General features: G+C 32.0%; 2 protein-coding genes across 2 annotated transcripts; one reads left to right on the top strand and one right to left on the bottom strand.

Annotated features, from left to right (window-relative positions):
- Positions 1 to 1,722: 1,722 nt before the first annotated feature.
- Positions 1,723 to 3,916, bottom strand: LOC106690049 (COMM domain-containing protein 2). Its single transcript, XM_014435312.2, has 5 exons — positions 3,676 to 3,916; positions 3,529 to 3,606; positions 3,336 to 3,418; positions 2,966 to 3,139; positions 1,723 to 1,980 (listed from the first exon to the last, which is right to left on the bottom strand). Exons 1-5 carry the CDS (start codon positions 3,734 to 3,736, stop codon positions 1,774 to 1,776), a joined length of 603 nt encoding a protein of 200 aa, XP_014290798.1. The 5' UTR covers positions 3,737 to 3,916; the 3' UTR covers positions 1,723 to 1,773.
- Positions 3,917 to 5,764: 1,848 nt separating this feature from the next.
- On the top strand, positions 5,765 to 20,337 carry LOC106690031 (arylsulfatase I). Its single transcript, XM_014435288.3, has 9 exons — positions 5,765 to 5,921; positions 8,185 to 8,341; positions 8,421 to 8,491; positions 8,666 to 8,821; positions 10,218 to 10,449; positions 10,745 to 10,905; positions 14,728 to 14,863; positions 17,508 to 17,663; positions 19,494 to 20,337. Exons 1-9 carry the CDS (start codon positions 5,823 to 5,825, stop codon positions 19,892 to 19,894), a joined length of 1,569 nt encoding a protein of 522 aa, XP_014290774.1. The 5' UTR covers positions 5,765 to 5,822; the 3' UTR covers positions 19,895 to 20,337.
- The last annotated feature ends 659 nt before the right edge of the window (positions 20,338 to 20,996 follow it).

Below are 20,996 nucleotides of genomic sequence, written 5' to 3' on the forward strand. Positions count from 1 at the left end.
TTGGAATAATTAATTTCTTTTACAGAATTATATAATTATATGCGACTGGTGTAAATATGCAGTTACATTAAATTAAAAAACTGAACTTTTTTCTGTTCTTTTATATCAAAAGCCATGTTGTGACCCCCTTTGCTTTCATGTGTATCACCCCTTGATGATGCCCAATTATATAATATCTGATCTCATTTCATGCAAGTCCAATGCATGAAATGACTAAGACACTACCAGAATGGATAATGTATGGTAAAAAAAAAATTATGAAATCCCTAAGAAAGTTAGACCTGGCAGAAGAATGAAGGCATGAAAGCAAGATTCAGCGGCTTAAATCTTAGATATCAATCAAACAGATAAAGACTAGACTTGACAAACTGGGTAAACGCAGTTTAAAGAGTTGAGGACCTCTTTATACTCTTCAAGTCAATGAATAAAAACAATGATTGTTTTGTCAGTAGGTACATTTCAATTGAATAAAATATATTTTAGAATTTATTCAAAATTGACTTAAAACAGTAAAGAGAAAAGACTTTTTGAGTGGGTTATTGTTATTAAGACACTTTTTTAAAGATAAAATTTATCACATTGAAAAATATAGAGTATAATTTTATTTAATATTTCTACTAAATCATAGACAAAATAATAAAATTATGGCTTCAAAAATTTGGAAAGGATCCAAAAAAGAGCAACAAAAATTTACTGTATTCAGAAAAATTACAAAATCTTGATTAAAAAAAAAAACTTATTCTTTAAATCTATAACCAATGTAACATTGTTTCCTGCCTCTAAATTGTTATTAAGAAGCCTGGAAAAGTATCTGTTTTTTGTATTTTTTTTTTTTACACAGGTAATTGCTGACACTGACCAGTTTATCTTAAAGTTTAGCAATCCCTCACTTCAAATTGACAAATGACTTTTCTGATCTAGTAGGCATCATTGAAGTCTACATACTATCTTCATTAAGAGAGAGTAAGAGTGTTTTCCACATTCAATCTACTTCTGTCAAAAAGCCAACCTTAAGACTTATCAAAAGTTCTGATGACAAGAACAAAAATGAGGAAAAATATTACTTAATAATGATAGTTACCAGTACTCTAGGAATAGAGTTCCCAGAACTGCACTCTTTTGGGAATGATGGCAGTATTTCTTATTATTAAAACATCATAATCGATCATTATAACCTGTGAGGTGTGTCGATCTTTAATGTGAAGTAAAACAGGTAGAAGGCTATATATCTCATTAAAAACGTTTTTGACTGTCATAACTATGTTTCTCGAAAGAGGTACCAGGACACCGTTCCAGTGTGTCCTGCCCCAGAACAAGTCTCAATAACAACGAAGATTTAATAAAAATCAAATCATTTTACAGAACTGCGAAAATAGATTCATTGAGATTCACTCAGACTATTATAGTCCATTGTGTTGGGCTCATGCTGCCTGTAGCTAAACCAGATGACATATTTTTTTTTTTCAAGGAAACAGCATTCTTCATAACTATACTAACCTCCACATACTCTTAATACTCTACTGATAACGGTTCAGTAGTTTAGGGCAATTGGTCAAGGGGAAATGGGATATTGAAGACAGGAAATTTTATTAAATCACTTTCATGTAGTCAGGAGACTCAAAATGCGTAAATAACATAAAATGTCATTAACTAATAATCGAAATTAGATCGATAATCATATTTTCTTTACCTTAGATAGCTGAGGAAATAAAAATAAATTAAAATGTTTTATCAGTGGTAATAGTCTTTGTAGTTGTAGTCAGAACAGGTAAGCTAAGGGGCTGACGGACAGAACCTCCTGCTGACCCTGCGAGCGTGTTGAGCAGTTGCCTCTCGAAGAGCTCCTTCCAGTGCCTCAGTCACAGCAACTAGCTCACATGGACCAGCAGTCAGTAATATGTTTCCAGGCTCTCTGTTCTCCAGCGAAAGCTTCAAAAGAGCAGATGGTTCCAATTGCTGAGGTAGAGCTCTTGATCCAATCTAGACATAAAGTAAAAAAACTATAACTGGTATCAAACTATGGATAAAATAATTCTGATTAAGAAAACATATAGTGTAACTACAGATTTTGGACGAACAAGAAAAATCTGTGAAATCATTGAAATTAATCCAAAATGAAATAATCATTGAGACCTCCTCACAATTATAGATTATTTCTACAGGAATGATCCCTTTTTCAGGTAAAGTATTAAACCAATTAACGAAAGGTACTGATTGAAAGAGATTTTAACATAGAGTGTATGACAACTAATATTTTTTGTAATTAATTAAAAATAAAAGTTTTAATAAAATGTTTTCAAACTTCTATAATAAATGGCTATATTTACTGAATGGTTTTGAAACTAATACAATTTTTAATAAAAACAACAGATGTTAAGGCATACAACCACATATAGAAATGTAACCACCCTTTGAAAGAGATTTTCCTAAGATAATGCACATGCACCTAAAATAATTGTAGATGCTAACAGTATTTGTTTATAGGGCCACCATTTTCTTTCTTTATTTCTTTAGCATTCTGAGCTTACTGTGATCATATACAAAGATGCATATTACTTTGGAGATTCAAGAAGTTAAACGTATTATTGTTCAATGGCAAAGGTGAATAGTTCGTTTTGAGCACTTATAGCAATAGTTAAATTAATAATTAGGAGAGAGGGGACTTATAATCAATTGTAAACTGGAAACAAACACTGTTTGCTCTATGATAGAATACAGATTTTACTACCTACAAATAGGATACTGAGTAGATGTATAAAAACTTTATGGATACTAATATTCAGCTGTTGGTAATGAAAAATTCTTACCAACTCAAAAGAAAACAAAATTATTCATAGATAAACCTGTATTAGTTCCTATAATAGATGAGGAGGGGGCCACAAAATCACTAGCAATTCTTAAAAATAATGTACATACATGTTGATTAGTAAAAATCAATGTTTTCTACAGTTTACAGTTAACTCACAACTGCCTGCAGTCGCCATTCCAGGCTCTTAAACATCGGCAAGCATACTGACCCTACTAAAAGGGTATTGTTAATGTCAATTTGTTTAGCTCGATAAAATTCACTCAGGACAAATATTTGTTTCTCAGTAAATTTTAATACAAGTAAACACTCTTTAAATTTCGCAGAGGTAAGCTGAAAAAACAAAAAGAATAAATTAATAGAAAATTAGATAAAACAAAAATAATCACTTTAAAAATAACAGAGCCTAGGAACATATTCAACAAATATTTGGTCAAGACATAAGAAAAAGAAACAAACACATCTGCATTTTGAAAGGATTGTACAAAAAGAAAAACAGTAATGCACATGAAAAAGAATTATCATTTACCTTGTTTTTACAAGCTTCAACGATAAGATGCACCAATGCTTCAATAACATGTTGCAAGTCTTGAGAAGTGATTCCAAGCTTGTCTAAAAATATAAGATATAACAAATTTAAATATTAAATTTATACATTAAGTAAAAAGGATTTTAATTGTAACCTAATTTACATAATACTTAGTAGTAATAATTATTATTACCAGAAGCTGTGCTATACAGCTTTGGATTAACTCCTTTCACGATATAGTCCCAAGCAAGTTTACAAAAATCTGTTAAAACTGAAAAATAAAATATAATTTGGGGATAATAAATAAATAATACGAGTGAATAATCATATTAGCTCATACCAACTTCATCTTGTTCAATTAAATAGCTTAAATGCAATTTATTGTTATCATTCAAATTCATTTTAACTATTCACTTATACTACTAATGTAATCACAAGAACTGATAAGTACCTTCAAATTCAAATGGTTTATGATCGTTCCTCAACGTCTGACAGCTAACTTCGAAGAAGACATAACTGATTTTTTCTAGAAGTCACGAATGACTAAGAAAACAACAAATGCGTCATCGGATACCTATAGTGAATATTTTCTATCAGTACTGCACCGAAAAAGTTTCGTGTTTCACAATACGCCCATGAACGAGTAGTAGTAAGTGTATTCGAATTCCAACCTTAAAAATATATATCATCATCCAATGATAAAACATTTTTGAGGATCTTGAAAAACATTCATCGATTGATAAAATAGTTTAATGATAGATGTTTAATAGTGAAATGTGTCCGCGATGGCAGAGAGGAGGACGAAGTGGATGGCCAACAGTAGAAGCAGGAGGAACAACAGGGAACGCTTCGACAGCGTCTACCTCATCTACCTCCAAAATTTGACCATCGATAAAGGTATGACAAGAAAGAACATATGCCACGCCTAGAGGAACAAGAAGAGAGGATACCCGTAGATGTTACGAATGTAATCGCTCTGGCCACACAGCAGTTAAGTGTCTCTCGTTCGATTGCTTCGAATGTGGAAATAAATGTCACGTCGGCAGAGCCTGTCCCCGGATATTCTGATCCAGCCCCAGAGCCGATTGAGGAAAATTCACAAAGAGCAAGACGTCTTAGGAACGTTTCAACATCAAGCTTCGAGTATTATTCCGATAAGTGACGCAGTGAGGAAGAAGAAGAAGGGAAGAATAGTTGGGCGCGGTTGTCAGCGAAATCAAGCGAACAGTTGAACAAGAGATACAATATAAAAAAGACAGACAAGAAGAAGGAACCAACTATTTGAGAACGCAACCCATGAGGTGATGGTCAGCAGAAGAGGTGACGGAGCAGGATCATTAATGGATATAGGTAGTACCAGTACCTTGATCAGAAGAGGTACTTGATGATGCCTACAAACTAAAGTTATTTAAGTGTTCTATTATAACTTTGAGTGGCCCTTTTAGAGTACTGGAGGAGTCTGAATGGGAACTATAGAATTTCACAGGAGTGAAAACAAGTTAAATAGTTCATGTATCAGAGGAACTGACTATATAGAGAAACTGAATTAATACGACATAATGATTAATAATCACATCACATGATAGACAGGGTTGGGTTTCTAATGTATGGTAGACGGGGACGTTAGGAAACTCCGGGAACTAGAAGGCATAAAGGGAAACAGAATCGAGCATCGATCATAAACTAATATCAAGGCCATCTGAAGCTCAGGTGGTTGAGGTACAGGTCATTACCACCTGGAAACTTTAGCGGTGCCGGTTCGATTCTGGCCTGAGACGTTACTTTTTAATTGAGTGGTGGTCCAACCAAATGAAACTCTTAGTGTATGATAATCAATTTTCTTTTTTATTTCAGTCTAATTAGCTTTGCTATTTTGTGATATAAGTTATGTTGGTTCTCGGAATATTTTTGTGTATATAATTTTCATTTGTACTGAGTGTATAGTGTTCATGTCCTTATAAGTAGGAGTTGTAATCCTAGTTAATTTTGAGGTATGAATATCAAAAGTTAAGGTTTATTTGTTTTGTTAAACTTAAGGAATCGTTCTTCATTTAATTTTTGTCTGATTTTTATGAACTTTTGTTTCGTTTTTCAATTATTAGTAGTAATAATTATAGCTTATTATATGTAAATAAATAATTTAATACTATATAAAGCCCTGTGAAACGTAAATTAGGTCAGTATTGATCAGATATCCGTGGCGTTTACTTCGTCTCTTCCCTTTTTTAATTTTGGCTTTCCCAAGTATTTTAACTTATATATATATATATATATATATAAGTTAAAATCATATACATATAAGTTAAAATCAACACGAAATATTGAGCAATTTTTAGTCTCTTTGATGATTTAAATTGCTTTTCTTTTCAAAGCATTTACAATTGCTAATAATAATAATTAGCATAGTAGATAGGACATCAAATGGGGTGGGGGAACAAGAGAGCGAGCACTCTATCGATCGAAGATCGAGGCTAATCAGAACTCATAATGATCTTGGGAATACCAGTTGTTCTAGCACTGTTCCAGTTCTTGCATAGTACTCGCTGTCACAGACCCAATATTGTTATTATTGTTGCTGACGATTTGGTGAGTCATCCACCACCGATTTAATGTTCACTTACGTATGCACATTTTTTCGTGCTGTTGTCAAAGTTAAGCCTTATTTATTTATGAATGACATTACAGTTATAAATAACCTTTAGGATATAACATAATTATCTTAAATCAACAAATAACTAAACATAAGAAGACTTTTCTTATGAAATAACAGTCTGTTTTTTAATAACTAATTTAAATGACATAGGGTATTTGGATTAAAACGTAACTCATTAGATAGGGTGGAATGGTTGAAGGTATGACATTTCCTGTTGATAAGAAAGAAGTGTGTAGTGCGATGAAGGCTGTCAACGTATAGATAATGACTAGGTTGTAGAAAAGATGGCAATTAGATGTCAATATTGTTGCAATCGTTAGTTAATCTTTTAGGTTAAATCTTTTATCAGCGAGTTTTGATATGTAGGTCGAGGTCTTGTTTTGCGCTAGTTATTGCGGCTTTACAATATGCGCTGCCTGTAACGGGGATGAAAAACATTAACATTATTTCTAACAAAGAATAATCGATATTAAATTATAATATAATATTCATTAAGTGTTTAATTATACTTGTAGTATTGATTCCTAAAACGAATTAAAATAAAAAGAAAAAGGTTGCTACCTCTGTTTTTCTAAATATATGTGGTAACCATTGGAACCGATTCCAGAGTTTTTAAAAATGATATTCAAGTATTCAACACAAATGTGGCTTGTTATATTATATTTCATTTAATCTCTAATAAATCAGAAATTGAATTAGCGAATGGAAAAAACTAAAAAAGTTAAAAGGAAAGATGAAAAATTCAATATACTTTACGAATTACTTTGTTTAAGTTTAAAGATTAGGTACGCAGGTATGTAACGAGTGGATGAAAAAATGAGGTCAACAATTTTTTTTTCAAGAATTTCTCAAAAAATAATTCATCTTAAAAGTTGACTATTTCTTAATTGTTTTTGATGACCACAACGATGACTATCCCCAACTTGATTCGAATACGATTAACGATCTATATAACACATTTTGTTTATAACAGATTTACTTTTAAATTAAAATTTTTAATGATAAACATAAAATTATTTTGTGTGATTAAAAAAAAATACATCTACAGATTCGCAAAGATGTATCAAATAAAATTATAAGATTATGATCATCTTATAAAAAATATTTCAACGACCTATTAATTGTAAATTGTATTTTTTTACTGATATAATACATATAATTTGTCCACCGAAATAGTCAGTAATTTACTTTATCATCCTCTAAACCAAAACAACTATTTTTCTAAATAATTATGGTTGATATTCTAGTTCCGCGGGTTCAGCAATTTTAAAATTAAATCAAGCAATTTAATTTTTAATTATTACTAAACCACATTAACTCAATTTGATAATAGGACATAACAAACTAAGGGCAAACCATAAAAAATACATATTTTATTTTTTTTACTGCCCCTCAAAGAAACCGGACATCTAAGGTTAATGTTAATGAAATCAATCAAATTACAGAGTCGCACCCGAGAAAAGTAAGAAAAGAAAATCACACTTTTGCAGTCGACAATGATGAAAGCTGCTATTTTATTTTTTTGACTGAAAGATAATGTTTATTATGACACTGGACGCAATATTGATACTACACAGATCTTACAATATTAAATATCACAGCTCACTGCAGCCCACAAATTACTTCTAATAACCAACTTAAGAAATGTTATAAAATCTATATTATAAGCTTCCACTATATTACATACAGTGATCTACGAATATCACAAAATATTCGAAAAGATTGAAGTGACCAAGCTAGGCCTAATCTGAGAATTAGATTAAATACTTTAAAAAGCATATATGCATACATAATATTTTTAGTAAAAGATATATTTGAAATGTCAAGTAAAATAAAATTACTTTATTCAAACTAGTCGTACTTAGACTGTGGTAATGAACAGGGTTGTCAGACCTTAAAATCGTTAATGGAGCTTTCTTAAATCCAGAATTAAATTTAGATAAACGAAATAATTAACAAATAGACAATCTAATAAAATCATAAGTTCTTTACCCAAAGAACTTGCTCATTTATACAGATCTTTGTAGTTAATATAATAGTCTTATCTTGGGGAATAGTACGTAGGACACCCAAGATTTTATCTCGTATTTTATTTTAACTCTATTCTTTAAATTTCTGAATTTGCTGATTTTACGAAAACCTCGACTTTAACTGTAACATGTCTATATTTTTGAGATGAATAATTGTATGTCCTAGGGTTGGAACGATGTAGGATTTCATAGCGGAGATGTGCACACTCCTAATTTGGATGCTTTGGCCTATCACGGTGTTATCCTGAACAGACATTATTCTCAACCACTCTGTTCGCCCTCAAGGACATCTTTACTCACTGGAGATTACCCTTTCAGACATGGTCAGCAATAATGCCAATTTTATTTATTTTCTATACGATCTCTTATTTTTATTTTATTGAAAAATGCACTGTTTATTAGGCATGCAAGGACATCCTTGTTTGGCTGGACATCAACATGGCTTGAAACCAGGAGTCAAACTTATGCCTGAGGTATTTACTGTCAAAATTCAATCATGAAAAATTGTCAATTGCTTAAGTTGTATAGTTGATTTTATGAGCTATTTGAGTATACTTCTAAATTCCATTTTTCTATTATTATAGAAACATATATATGTCTATAAATGGGGACACCCACGTTTTTTGTATATGTTATTTTTGCCTTAGTATTTTTCTAGATTGGGCTATCGTAGCCATTTGGTGGGTAAATGGCACCTGGGATATGAAAGCGTACATCACCTGCCTACAAGAAGGGGCTTTGACTCTTTCTTTGGCTTCTTCAATGGATTCCTCGGCTACTGGGATGGTACCCATTATTCTTCGGTAAGTACTATGATTTTTTGTTATATAAACTCATAAAAAACAACAAAAACACCCAACTTTTCCTTTCGGGGGTTTGTCTTAGAACTTTCCAAAAGTTACCTGAATTGTTGAAAAGTTACACCAATCGATATTACAGTAATTGAAATTCGTCAAATGAAAATAAGAATATTTATATTTCTTTTAATTGGCCATTGTCAAAGCAAAGCAGTGATGTGGTTCACCATCTCTGCCATTGAAACCTCATCATGGTTGCAAGAAGAGACTCCATTCCCAAAACATCAAATCATCTTTGATTTTAGCTCACCTGTTGATACTACATGGGATCACCATCGACACCACGTTTAACACCATCTTCAACATCGCCATCCACCAAATATATTGACCAGCAATGTAGATCGTCTAAAGATCCCTTATAGTAAATGCATTCAAATTTAGTATATGTTGATCAGGTAAAATAGAAGCCACATATGCAATCACGGGGTAACCAATATTTTGTAAAAATATTTATAAGGTATATCGAAAATCTTTTTTAAAAAAGCTATATCTGTTAGGAACGTTATGCTTCGTGTTTGTTATGGAATGAAATTCATGAAAAATATTGATGCCCCAAATAGAAAACAATTTCACAAAACTATTGGTTGCTTCCTTGAAGAAAGGATTGTATAGAAGGTAAGTTGCCAGGAAAGGTGTGGCAAAAAGGTCCTTATGACCAAGATTGGGCGTGTCAGAGAGAACGAGGAGGGTTCTATTCACCGGCTGGATATTGTCTCTACATTACAACTGCTGAGTAATTCTAACGTTACGTACGAATTTCTAAATTAAAGCAATAATTTCTTAATAACGGCTAAATGGTTTTTCATATTAGATGAACTATATAACATTTTCTAAATTTAATATTCAATTTACATGCGGCCAGGAAAAGTGAACAAAAAAGTCGTACCAGGAGTAGCAGCCAATCACCGGCTGCCTTCTGTTTCAGTTTAGATAACAATGGGGGACATTTCTTTTAACCTTTTTGAGTGGTCAACTCCCTTCTTTTTTTAACTTCAATTGACCATAAAAGACAGTATGGTACGCCACCTAAAATAGATTATATCGATTTACCAGAGATCTCGGACAAATGTGATATGACACCTTGAATAGCGTAGACTTGATCCTGTGATACCATTATAAGCAAATAAATAGGATAATACATTCGCATTTTATGTATGTTTTACTCAGTCTCGTAGCAATAACTGAGAGACAAATCGAATAAATTAGGGAAATAGAATTAATTTGACCTCTGAAACCGGTTATAATTAACCCACAAAAAATTAGGTCCCATAAAAAAAAAAAAAAATTATAATGAAATAAATGGCTTGAATGAAATAAAAGTCTTATATATTATTTTTGTAAGGGAATGGCTGGAAGAGATTTCTGGAGAAACGAAACAGGTGCCTGGAAGGAGGCTTACGGTACGTATTTGACAGAACTGCTGACCAAGGAAGCAACCAAAGTCATTGAGGATCATCAAGGAGATGGTCTTCTCCTCGTTTTGGGCCATGCAGCGGTTCATGGGACTGACTTACCACTTTCAAGAGAGGCTCCACCTGAAGTAACAAATAACACTGAAAGAGGATACCTAAGGGGTGAGCATCTTTTATCATTTGGTTATTATAGTCTGCTAGGATCTTTAAAAACAGGTTAATATGTAGTTCCGTTCTCTACTTTATCGGCGAACTTCGATTTTGCCATTTTATTGTATTCTTATTCATATTCATGTATTTTATTGTTAACTTCTGGCATAATTAAACTATTGGTCTCTGTTTCAATTGTTTCAAAAACTGCCTTCTTTTATAATAATACAATATTGTACCTCTGAATACATAATGATAATCTATATAATACGCATTGCCGTTAAAAAAAATCTTGTTCCGATTGTAGCTATTACACAGAAGCTGGACTGGTCCGTGGGAGAAATAGTGTCATCTCTTGGAAAGAAAGGGGTTCTTGATAACTCCATCATTGTCTTCATGTCGGACAATGGAGGTCTACCTGCATCTCCTTTTAGACAAAATGGCGCATCTAACTGGCCTTTACGGGGTGTAAGTATGTCGACGTTTTATTAAGAACCTATAGCGAAACTTATTCAAATTTCAGAGGGACGTGAAGAAATGTTTCCAATTTTATTTATACTTCTGGATTTTTGTATTCAAGCATTCTCTCAAAATTCTAGTTTTTCGATGGTTAGAGCAATTTTCATGGATTGTGCCACTGACATTGAAACATTTCAAAACTAGATTAAACTGAGATGATAAGATAACTGTTATAAGAGGGTCATGATTGACAGTTAATTTATTAAAGAGCAGGAAGTCTCACATTATTTTACTTACGTAATAAAATCAAGTATACCAATCTAAATCCAAAGATTTTTTGCAAAACAAAAGATCTTCAAATGACGATTTATTTTTTAATAATAGCTCTACAGCCCCTGAAGTGATTTGGCCTCTTTTCAGCTCCATGTCTTCTCTATTTCTGCATTACCAACTGGCGTAGGTCTGCCTTCTTGTCATCAAGCGTCTTTGTCCTTTTGGAACAATAGTAATCATGGCAAATCACGTTAGAATTAACAAAACTCAGTAACTCAGCGAACTGTGGTTGAAAAAGTGTCATAAAAATTGGCAAGACCTATGAGAAACTTTTAATTTCAACAAGATATCTGAAAAAACTTAATAAAACAATTTTATTATGTTTTCTTTTTAAATTTATAGTTTAGAATAGAAAAAGAAGGGATAAGGCAAAAAATTGTTTTACAAGTGATTAAGGGATGAATTAATTAATGAGTTTTGGGGGAACAAGCCGTAAATCCTCGTAGGATGGAAATTTCACTCCAAAGGGAACTAGCCTACTGTCGTGAAAGAGATGACAAGTCCTACAGAAACTAGCTCTAGATCCTTAAGGAAATGTAACTCGATTTTGTAAAGAACTAACTTATGGTGGTGAAGGGGGTGGTTAGTCCTGCAGGAACTAGCTGTAAAGAATGGAAAAAAGATATAGGATGGAGGAGGGGACCACTAGGAATTAGCGTAAAATAAATACACATCAGATAATGTCAGAATATACTGATCTAATGTGACTATATTTGCTATTTCCGTATAAGTACCGAAGTATTTTATTTTTTTCCGGACCCTCTATAACAGAAAGAAAAAGACATGAATTAGTAAGTTGCATTACGAATTTGTTACATAAATCGGATTAGATGCAAACCTTTTACAACCGTTGGTTCTTTAAGATAAACAATGACATATTTAGCTGTAGGAACCGAATATTTACATAGTTTATAAATGAGAATATGAAACTACTTTTTAATTATTAACTATACAACTTTAAATGATCCCTTTTCTCACAACTTAAGTTTATTTCAACTATAATATAATAAATATACTTAAGAGTAAAGGAATCATTTGAAATTGTGTTGTTATTTAAATTAACCACTCTCAAACAATTAATTAAAAAATATATTAAATTAGAAAAATTAACATTCATATTGATAATAAGAAATTAATATAATATAGTTCTGTTGAGCATTGGGAGTGGCGCTTTCTGTAATAGTACAAGAGCCCAAGAGAAGAAAAAAGGAAGTTATCTCACCCTAATTTTTGATTACTTTAATGAAAACTATGTATAATTAGTCAAAATTGATGAGTCAGCCAAGTATAGGTAGGGGAAATAAAAAATGGCGGGTGTTTCAAAGCGATAAAAAAAAACTAATTTTTCATTCGGAGCTCTATATCTTAAAAATTAAGAACAACACAAGAAAACACCAGAAAGAAAGGGGACCTCATTTAAAAAAGAGTAAATTTGCTAAAATATGAGTCCTAATAGAGTTATTTACGTTAAATAGTTTTGGAGATGTAGCTTATTAAAAAGCAACATTCCATAAAAATGTTGTATGGGACGTACTGAAAGATCAGTAGTGAATTTATTTATTTCTCAAAAACCATTTGACGTACAGATGTCTATTATTACTCAAATTAAAGCTAGTTTAATGAGCTATAAAGTAATTTATGACACTTATCTTCGTAGGAGTAATAGTTTATATGAAATTTGCTAAAATAAATTGATTTATAGTTGTTCGCTCAAATTTTCATTTGCCAAATTCATATTAATATGTGAATATCATAAAAACTACAACCCCTACGAAGATAAGTGTCATAAACTACTTTATACTAAGTTAAATTTCCTTTATTTGGAGTGTTGGCAGACATATGTGCATCTAATGGATCTAGATATATATTTTTTCAAAAATTCAGCATTTTATACGAACAACTAGAAATTAACATTTTGTGAGTTACTTTTGCCAAATATAATAAAAACTACTAGTCCTACAAAGATAAACATTCTTAACTATTTTATAGTAAATTTAACTAGCTTTGATTTGAGCGCTAGCAGATATTTGTACGTCAAATGGTTTCTGAAATGAATTTTTTCATAAATCAAATTTATTGTCCGAATAACTATAAATCAATTTATTTTAGCAAATATCATTACTATTCCTACGAAGGTAAAGGCCATAAACTTTTTAATAGTCCATTATTCTAGCTTTAATTTGAGTGCTAATAGACATCTGTACGTCACATAGTTCCTGAGATAGATTTCTCAAAATAAATTAACTAACTACTAATCTTGCAGTAGATTTTTAAGAAATTTTGCTTTTTAAAAAGCTATATCTCGAAAACTATTGGACGTAAATAGCTCTTTTAGGGCTAATATTTCAGCAAATTTACTATATTTTAAATAATGTGCTCTTAGGTTTTCTGGTGCTATTGGTTGTTTTTAAGATATAGAGCTCCGAATGAAAAATTAGTGTTTTTTAAGGTTTTAAAACATTTTTTATTCCCTCTAACTATACTTGGCAGACTCATCAATTTTGACTAGCAATTATCCCTAGTTTTCATTAAAGTAATCAATAATTGGGGTGAGATAACTGCCTTTTTTTCTTCCCGGCTCTTGTACTATAAGGACAGCGATGAATGTGGTAGTTCTTCCGCTCGTTGAACCATTGCGTCGCTGCAGTAATAATTAGTGGTCTTGGGAGCAAAAATCTCTATATAATAAGCTTCAGTGTTAATAAAAAATGACATTGTTACCTGTTGTTTTAACTTGGATCCCCACTCCGCCCATAATGCTCTTCATTATAGAACCTGGCATTGTAATGGTTATTGATAATATAATATTCCATTTTTTTGTTTTACTTATAAAGTGGTGAGTATTTAGCGTATTTATTTTGATTCAAACAAGGTTAGATATTTTTTCGATGTATTGATGTTGTAACAGGATTATCTTGTCGGCCATGGCCGAGAAATGATCAATAATTATAAATGGAAATTACCTATTAATTTGTAACAAAGTGATGTGATTGGCCAATCTGTGATCGTGGTTACAGATTATTAATTGTAATGGCAGAGAAAAGTGGGAAAAGATGATAGCAATGTTGTGTGTGAAATCGTAACCTGAGTGCAATGCAGTTTTGGTACTAGTTTCAATTGGACGTTTGTTACATAAATAAATTGCTTGTCTTCTGTTGCTGAATTTTGCAGGATTTGGGTGTATAGGCAATTTTATTCATTTTGGGTTGTTTTTGCACATTTTAATTTTTTTAATGCATTTTTTCTTATATTTGACTGTACGGAAATCTGTGCTATAACTAGCATGTATTTCTTCCTTTTATCCCCGTCCAGTTCACACTTCTTTCGGATCACTTATTTTTCTTCCGTGAGCATCAGGAAGATGAAAATGAATGTGAAGTGTTTTCTTATTGCCAATAACACCTCAAATTTACTTACAAAAATATTTATCTAAATATCACCTACTAAACATTATACATAATATTATTAAGTTTATTACAACTATATTTTGTTTCTTAGGAGAAGAAATCGGTTCATGAAGGCGGAGTACGAACGGTGGCTTTAGCATGGAGCCCACTCTTCAACAAATCTTCCAGGGTCTCCGAAGAGCTTTTCCATATCTCTGACTGGTTGCCCACCTTATATGCTGCAGCAGGTTAATGATTTAAAATAGAGTAGTAATTATTATAAATTGTTAGATAATTATTTTCCCTCAACATTTAGGTTTTGCATTTCAGGTTACTTGAAATTCCAAAATAGAATTTAAAAAAATTCCCTCTGTTTCCTCACCCTCCTTCGGCTTTTCTTTGAGACTACTGGGACATTTTTTTAACAGATTTCCGATCCCAGAATGGTCCTTATAATTCAAATTTGCAGTCCAGTGGCTGATTAGAAGCTTGTGCCTATTAATTGTTTATTTATGATGATAAAGGAAATATTAAAAATGTTTTGAGATCATTATATTAAATTAAAAAAAAAAAATACTAATCCTAATTATTGTCAAATTTTTTTACACAACTATTTGTAAATAATAAACCATTATATTACATATAACCATAAACCATAATTTTCAGCTTTTTATCCAACGCTTAGTTTAAGTCAATTTTGAGACATTGACTTAGTAACATAGATTTATTAGTTGTACTAATAAAGAAATACCGCGTGAATATCCTATATAATGGATAATTCGCAATTAATGGTTAATATTATTACAAACATACTGTAATAAGTAATATTGTTTTTGTATTTACTGTTTTTTGGGACCCTGATTTTATCACATTTATTCAACCTTTATCAGTATTTTTTACTTTTACTTTCCTGTATTCGAAAAACATAGGGAAAGTCGTAAGCGATCGTTAAAAATTTTTATTTCCAGTTTTCTACGGAAATTCATATTTTGAGGTCCTTTGAGGTACAAAAAACTCCCAGTCAAAATGAACTGGGTGTAAACAGCCTCTCTCAAACAGCTGAAAAATGAAAAGTTGTACACAACTGATATTAATTATTTAGAGGGTATATGCCTGTGATGTGACAGCAAATTTTTCGATAGAATTGACTGACCGAAAGTCCCAAATTATAGAGTAGGTATTTTTCGATAAACAATTTTTTTTTTTTTTTAATTTATTTAATGTAATTTACAACTGTACAAAATAATACAATAAGTAAATATGTTATATGTTTCATATACACTTGAAAATCTTGGGAAGGAACCACCCATTGGTGGTACTTCAAACATTAATTTATATTACATACATACATACATACATATTACATATTAGAAGATCCTGTGGCCATCTTCTTTTCAGACCTCTCGGAGGATTATCAGGGATCGTTAAGGATGAAAGATTAAGAATTAATGGGTTAGGATGGTTAAGAAGTTTGGAATGAAAAGGATACATACATACATAAATACATATTAGAAGATCCTGTGGCCATCTTCTTTTCAGACCCCTCGGAGGATTATCAGGGATCGTTAAGGATGAAAGATTAAGAATTAATGGGTTAGGATGGTTAAGAAGTTTGGAATGAAAAGGAGCATATCTGTTTTGGGCCAAATCTGCAACGAATGGGATGTTAAAGTCTTTGTGAATGAGTTTATTTGTAACGTAATAAGAAGCATCAAGGATTTTACGTAGAATTTTGGATTGTAAGGATTGGATGCGGGAAGAATTTGATGGTTTGGTGGAGCCCCAGAGCTCAATTCCATATGTCCAAATTAAACAATAGTTAAATACAAAATATTAAATAATTTCATGAATTAATAAAGGAGAAAACAGGAAAAGATTGTGAAAGGGATTACCGTGAAATTACATCGCACCAATTTTATTTTTTGCTTTTTGGGATCCTGGCTTTGTCGAATTCAAACTTAATCAAATTGTAGGAATATTTTTACAGGATATCTATATATTTCATTAATGTTAAAAAGATACCAGCAGAAACGTAAGGAACGATCATTATTTAAATTAATTTAAAGGTAGTGAAAAAGTCCAAGTCGTGTTAATAAAGTTCAGTCGTCATTTCGTGAATAGTATTATTGTTTATCTAATAAATGAAGTCGTAAGAAAAATATGTAGATCATTTCCTTGAACTGACATTTCATGTATATAATAAAAATACGATGTACTACATTTAAGATGGAAAGGGTTTGGAATGTGATGTGTGAGATCTAATCGAATTGGAATGGGTTGTAATTAATTTGTAGAAGGTTTAATTTGACAAGGAAAAGCGGGGTGGCTCATTGACCAAGGCGCTGTGTTGTTAAATCTTGCTGTGGCAAATAATTATTTATTCTGTTTAATCGGCTATAAGTCAACTCCGTAGGATCAGGAGCTTTCCTGGTGCTCACCCAAAACAAAGTGGTAGGAAAAAATTGGTGGATAAGCGTATTCATGTACAAATTACCTCCTTGGACAAACGTTGTTAGAAGCAGTACTTCCTTACAAAATACTGAACCCTTTGCTCTTTATGGGTTGAAACGGTACAAATTTTTGTTTTTTAATTTGACGTGGGATGGTAGACTGTAGGAAATAATAAAATCACGTAACAGAAGTTACACGACGTAGTATTTTGACATTGAAAGAGTAGGCCATGTCATTTTTTTCTTAAGCCCTATAGAAAATATTTAAGTAATGCATACATTGTTCGAGTTATGCTAAATTATTACTAAAACCAAAGTTTAAATTAATCGTTAACAGTGAAAAAAAAAATCATAATTTGATTTTAGAGAATTCATTTTTGATAGAACATTACTTCTCAAACAATTGTTTAGTGTTACTCATCTAGCTTAACAATTGTTACAGGCGGCTCACCAGAAGATCTGCCGTTAAAGGATGGCATCAACCAGTGGCCTTCACTGTCTTCTGGAGAACGTGGAGCGAGACATACATTAGTGGTAGATATCGATGACTTAAACAACAGCGAGGCAATCATCGAAGGACGCTGGAAGCTAATTAAAAGTAATTAAATTATAATTTTTGTTATTTAATAAATGAATTATGATAAGCTAATAACTTAAAATTATTAATATATTTACAAAATATTTCAAAGATTGACAGTTAATGGTTGATTGACGAAGATTGACTGACGATTGACGATTGACGATTGATTGAAGAAGATTGACAATTAATGGTTGTATATCAGTAGTTGGGATCGGAAAGTTTTATGTATTCAGAGCGTGGAATATTTTGGTCTGGATTTAATAATTAATGGACTGTATAATATCGTTTCGCCATCATGATTTATCTATATTTACAGCATTAGGAACAAATAACAACTACAATATTTATAGCCGCTTCTAATTTAGAAATACGAACTCATTCCCATTGGAAACGATAGTATTTTGGTATAATATGATAACAGTTATGAAATTAATTAGGTGAAACTATTAATATAAGTTTACTAAAGTACTATAGGATTTCCTTCTCAACCGAAGAAACTGTTGGAGCAACCTCGACAACTTCCGTGCAGCTGTGACTGCACCTCCATGTTGGATAACCTTCCTTGACTGTAATTTAATTTTGCTGTATTCCATGTGTGTCAATCTATTTTTTCTATTACAAATTTTTTCGTATGTTTAACAGTTTTTTACTGCTTATTTCTTGCTTATTTTACTGCTCTTTCCCTCATCAGAAACAATACCAGAATCTTGACATATTATCGACAGAATTTCCGAAAACGTCAGTTATTTGCACCATATTAAAAAAAGATGACAGATTCCTTTGTCCTTGATTAGAGAGGAATCTCTTGTCTTTCTTGTGGACACTCAATTGATGAAGTTATTGAAGTGCAGTATAATATTTGTTAATGCTGCAAGAAAGTTAAGACTTCATACTAACCAAAGGGTACCAAAGTATACGGTTTCTGAAGAGATTCCAGATATATGAAAGACCGTCACGATGGACCTCCATAAATTTAGAATGACTGCGGAATTAGTGCATTTCGGTGCCACAAGACGATTATCCTGATTTTAAAGATAAGGAGACGGTTTTTGGCTGCCAACAGGTTCTACTTCGGCCCCCGGATTCACATCAGATCCAACACATTGTCATGAAAGATCAATGTACATCCGACCAATACTAAAATACGGATCAATGATGTGAACTAAGTGAAATATTTGTAAACAGGAACTGCAAGTATTCGAGAGCAATATTTTCCGTCGGATATTTTGAGCAGTTATGACAGACTAACAATAACATTTATAAACTCTTTCAAAATATAAACGTACTGGAGGTAAAGAAATTAAGACATCTAAACTTTTTTGTCTTAATAGTTGTAGTCTTAATTTTTTAACGGTCTAGTTGTCAGAATAGACGATAAGCAGTTACCGAAGCGAGGCCCTTTTAAGAACTTGACGAAGTTGAAGATCAAAATTTCGTTAAGCTGATGGCGTAGCCAATGACGCTCTGAAGATCTATGGAGTCAAAAATTAGATGGCGCTTGCACAAGACTGAAACCATTGATGGAAGCTAGTGCAGGAGATCAGGACCTGGAATCGGGTCAATGCATCGTAGAACCAACGGTCGGCCATATAAAAGTAACAGTAACATATCCTTTTGTCCACTTTTTATATTAAAAAAACTTCATTTCATTGTTATTTAGAAATTTTAAACCTTTATCCACGCCCATGAGAAAAAAATCAGCTTCGAAGGTAGGGTAACCAAAAGTTTGTTGGGTACTGGCTAGTTTGTTGGCCTTGTGTGACTGTAAAACACAAGGAAACTTTGGATTATATAGGATTAAAATTGGCCAATAAAAGTCCTTAGTAGTAATATGTATTTCTCTTTTAGATCACGCTGCTACAAGTAAGCTCAAGATGACGGATGATTTCTACGGAGAGAGCGGCTATTGGATGCCTTACGACAGGGAGGGAGTTGAAAATAGCACCGTGACCAAAAGACTGGGACCTCTTCCGTCTTACTACACTGAGTTGAGGAACCTTGCAACGGTAAAGAAAGTGTGCTCAGCAGCGAAAAACAATTACTGCAACTACTGCCTTTTCGATATATACAATGACCCGACTGAGTGCCACGACTTATCTTCCACTCGTCCTACTGTCGCCAGCGCTCTCAAGGATCTTTTGGATAGTTACAGACCATATGTGACGCCTGCAAAAGTCGTGTCATTTGATGAAAGGGCCTATCCGAAGTTTTCGGAAGACTATTGGGCACCCTGGTTAAGCATTCCGTAGCCGTTATGCTTTCAGATACTGATTCTAAGGAATTTATATGAAACCTCATTAGATCAGTGCTATGTTGAATACGAGCCATTAACAAACACCATTCAAAAATATTTTCACTAACTTTTTTATAGAATAAATAAAAGAATGTTTTTGTTTTATTAAATGTTAAATTTATTTAATAATTTATGTTGTTCTTTAAAAATTATATCTCTTATTTGTTTCATATGAGTTTTTTTGTTCATTGTGAAAGATTGTGTAGATATTAATTTTCGGTTAGTTGAAAACTAAATAGAATAAAATAAGCCATATTTTTTTAGTTCTCAGTAATTGTAAACATTTTTAATTTTTCATTTACTTTGTTCATTTATGTTTTCATCATTTAAGTGTTTCTATCTTTTTTAGTCCTAATGAAGTCCTACAACTTTGGCTCAATATAAATAGTTTAATCACTATTTTAGTTTTTATTTGACCGCACCTGGATTATCTTCCTTTTATTAGATGTATTTATTTGTTGAATACTATTCATTTTTCCTAAATCATTCAAAATATCCAATATTTCTTTATTCTATTCAAATTTCAGATCACGAGGTAAATTATGAATTCGGTTTATGGAATTTTTCTCTTTTCAAATTCAAACTCCTACAATTTATTACCGACGGATACAATTTTAATTTAGAATATGAATGTGACCGGCTTATGGTCATTAAATTTTACGGATACTCCTACAGTTTTATTGTTCATTGTTTGCTCTAATCGCATATATTTTGTTTTGTTCCACTAAAAATAATGTTCATATTACGTAGGTGATCATTTTTCTGTCAATTCATAAGGATTTTCTCCATGTATGTTCAACTTAAGTTTTATATGATTTAGCTCTTACAATTAACCATTATGTTACCAGAAAAAAAATGATTCCAGTTAGCAAAAAGTGCAATAAAGGTAAGCAAAATAAATTTTCGTGAGGTGGTAGTGGAAGGTAGTGTTTCCACAGACACAATTATTAAGTTAAAATTAAATTAAAATCTGTACCGCTACAACCCATGGAGGGTCAGGGGTTCAGTACTTTGTAAAGAAGTACTGTTACTAGACCAACGGTTGTGCAAGGAGGTGA

The sequence above is a fragment of the Halyomorpha halys genome, unplaced genomic scaffold (assembly GCF_000696795.3).
Source record: "Halyomorpha halys isolate HHAL.00 unplaced genomic scaffold, Hhal_1.1 Scaffold1558.1, whole genome shotgun sequence".
Lineage (NCBI taxonomy): Eukaryota > Metazoa > Arthropoda > Insecta > Hemiptera > Pentatomidae > Halyomorpha > Halyomorpha halys.

Coding starts and splice junctions, on each gene's coding strand:
- LOC106690031 (XM_014435288.3), top strand. CDS start 5,823: ATGATCTTGGGAATACCAGTTGTTCTAGCACTGTTCCAGTTCTTGCAT. Junction 8,492..8,665: donor GAGTCAAACTTATGCCTGAG/GTATTTACTGTC, acceptor TTTTTGCCTTAG/TATTTTTCTAGATTGGGCTA. Junction 10,906..14,727: donor CTAACTGGCCTTTACGGGGT/GTAAGTATGTCG, acceptor TTTGTTTCTTAG/GAGAAGAAATCGGTTCATGA.
- LOC106690049 (XM_014435312.2), bottom strand. CDS start 3,736: ATGAATTTGAATGATAACAATAAATTGCATTTAAGCTATTTAATTGAA. Junction 3,419..3,528: donor GCTGTATAGCACAGCTTCTG/GTAATAATAATT, acceptor TTATATTTTTAG/ACAAGCTTGGAATCACTTCT. Junction 3,140..3,335: donor TTGAAGCTTGTAAAAACAAG/GTAAATGATAAT, acceptor TTGTTTTTTCAG/CTTACCTCTGCGAAATTTAA.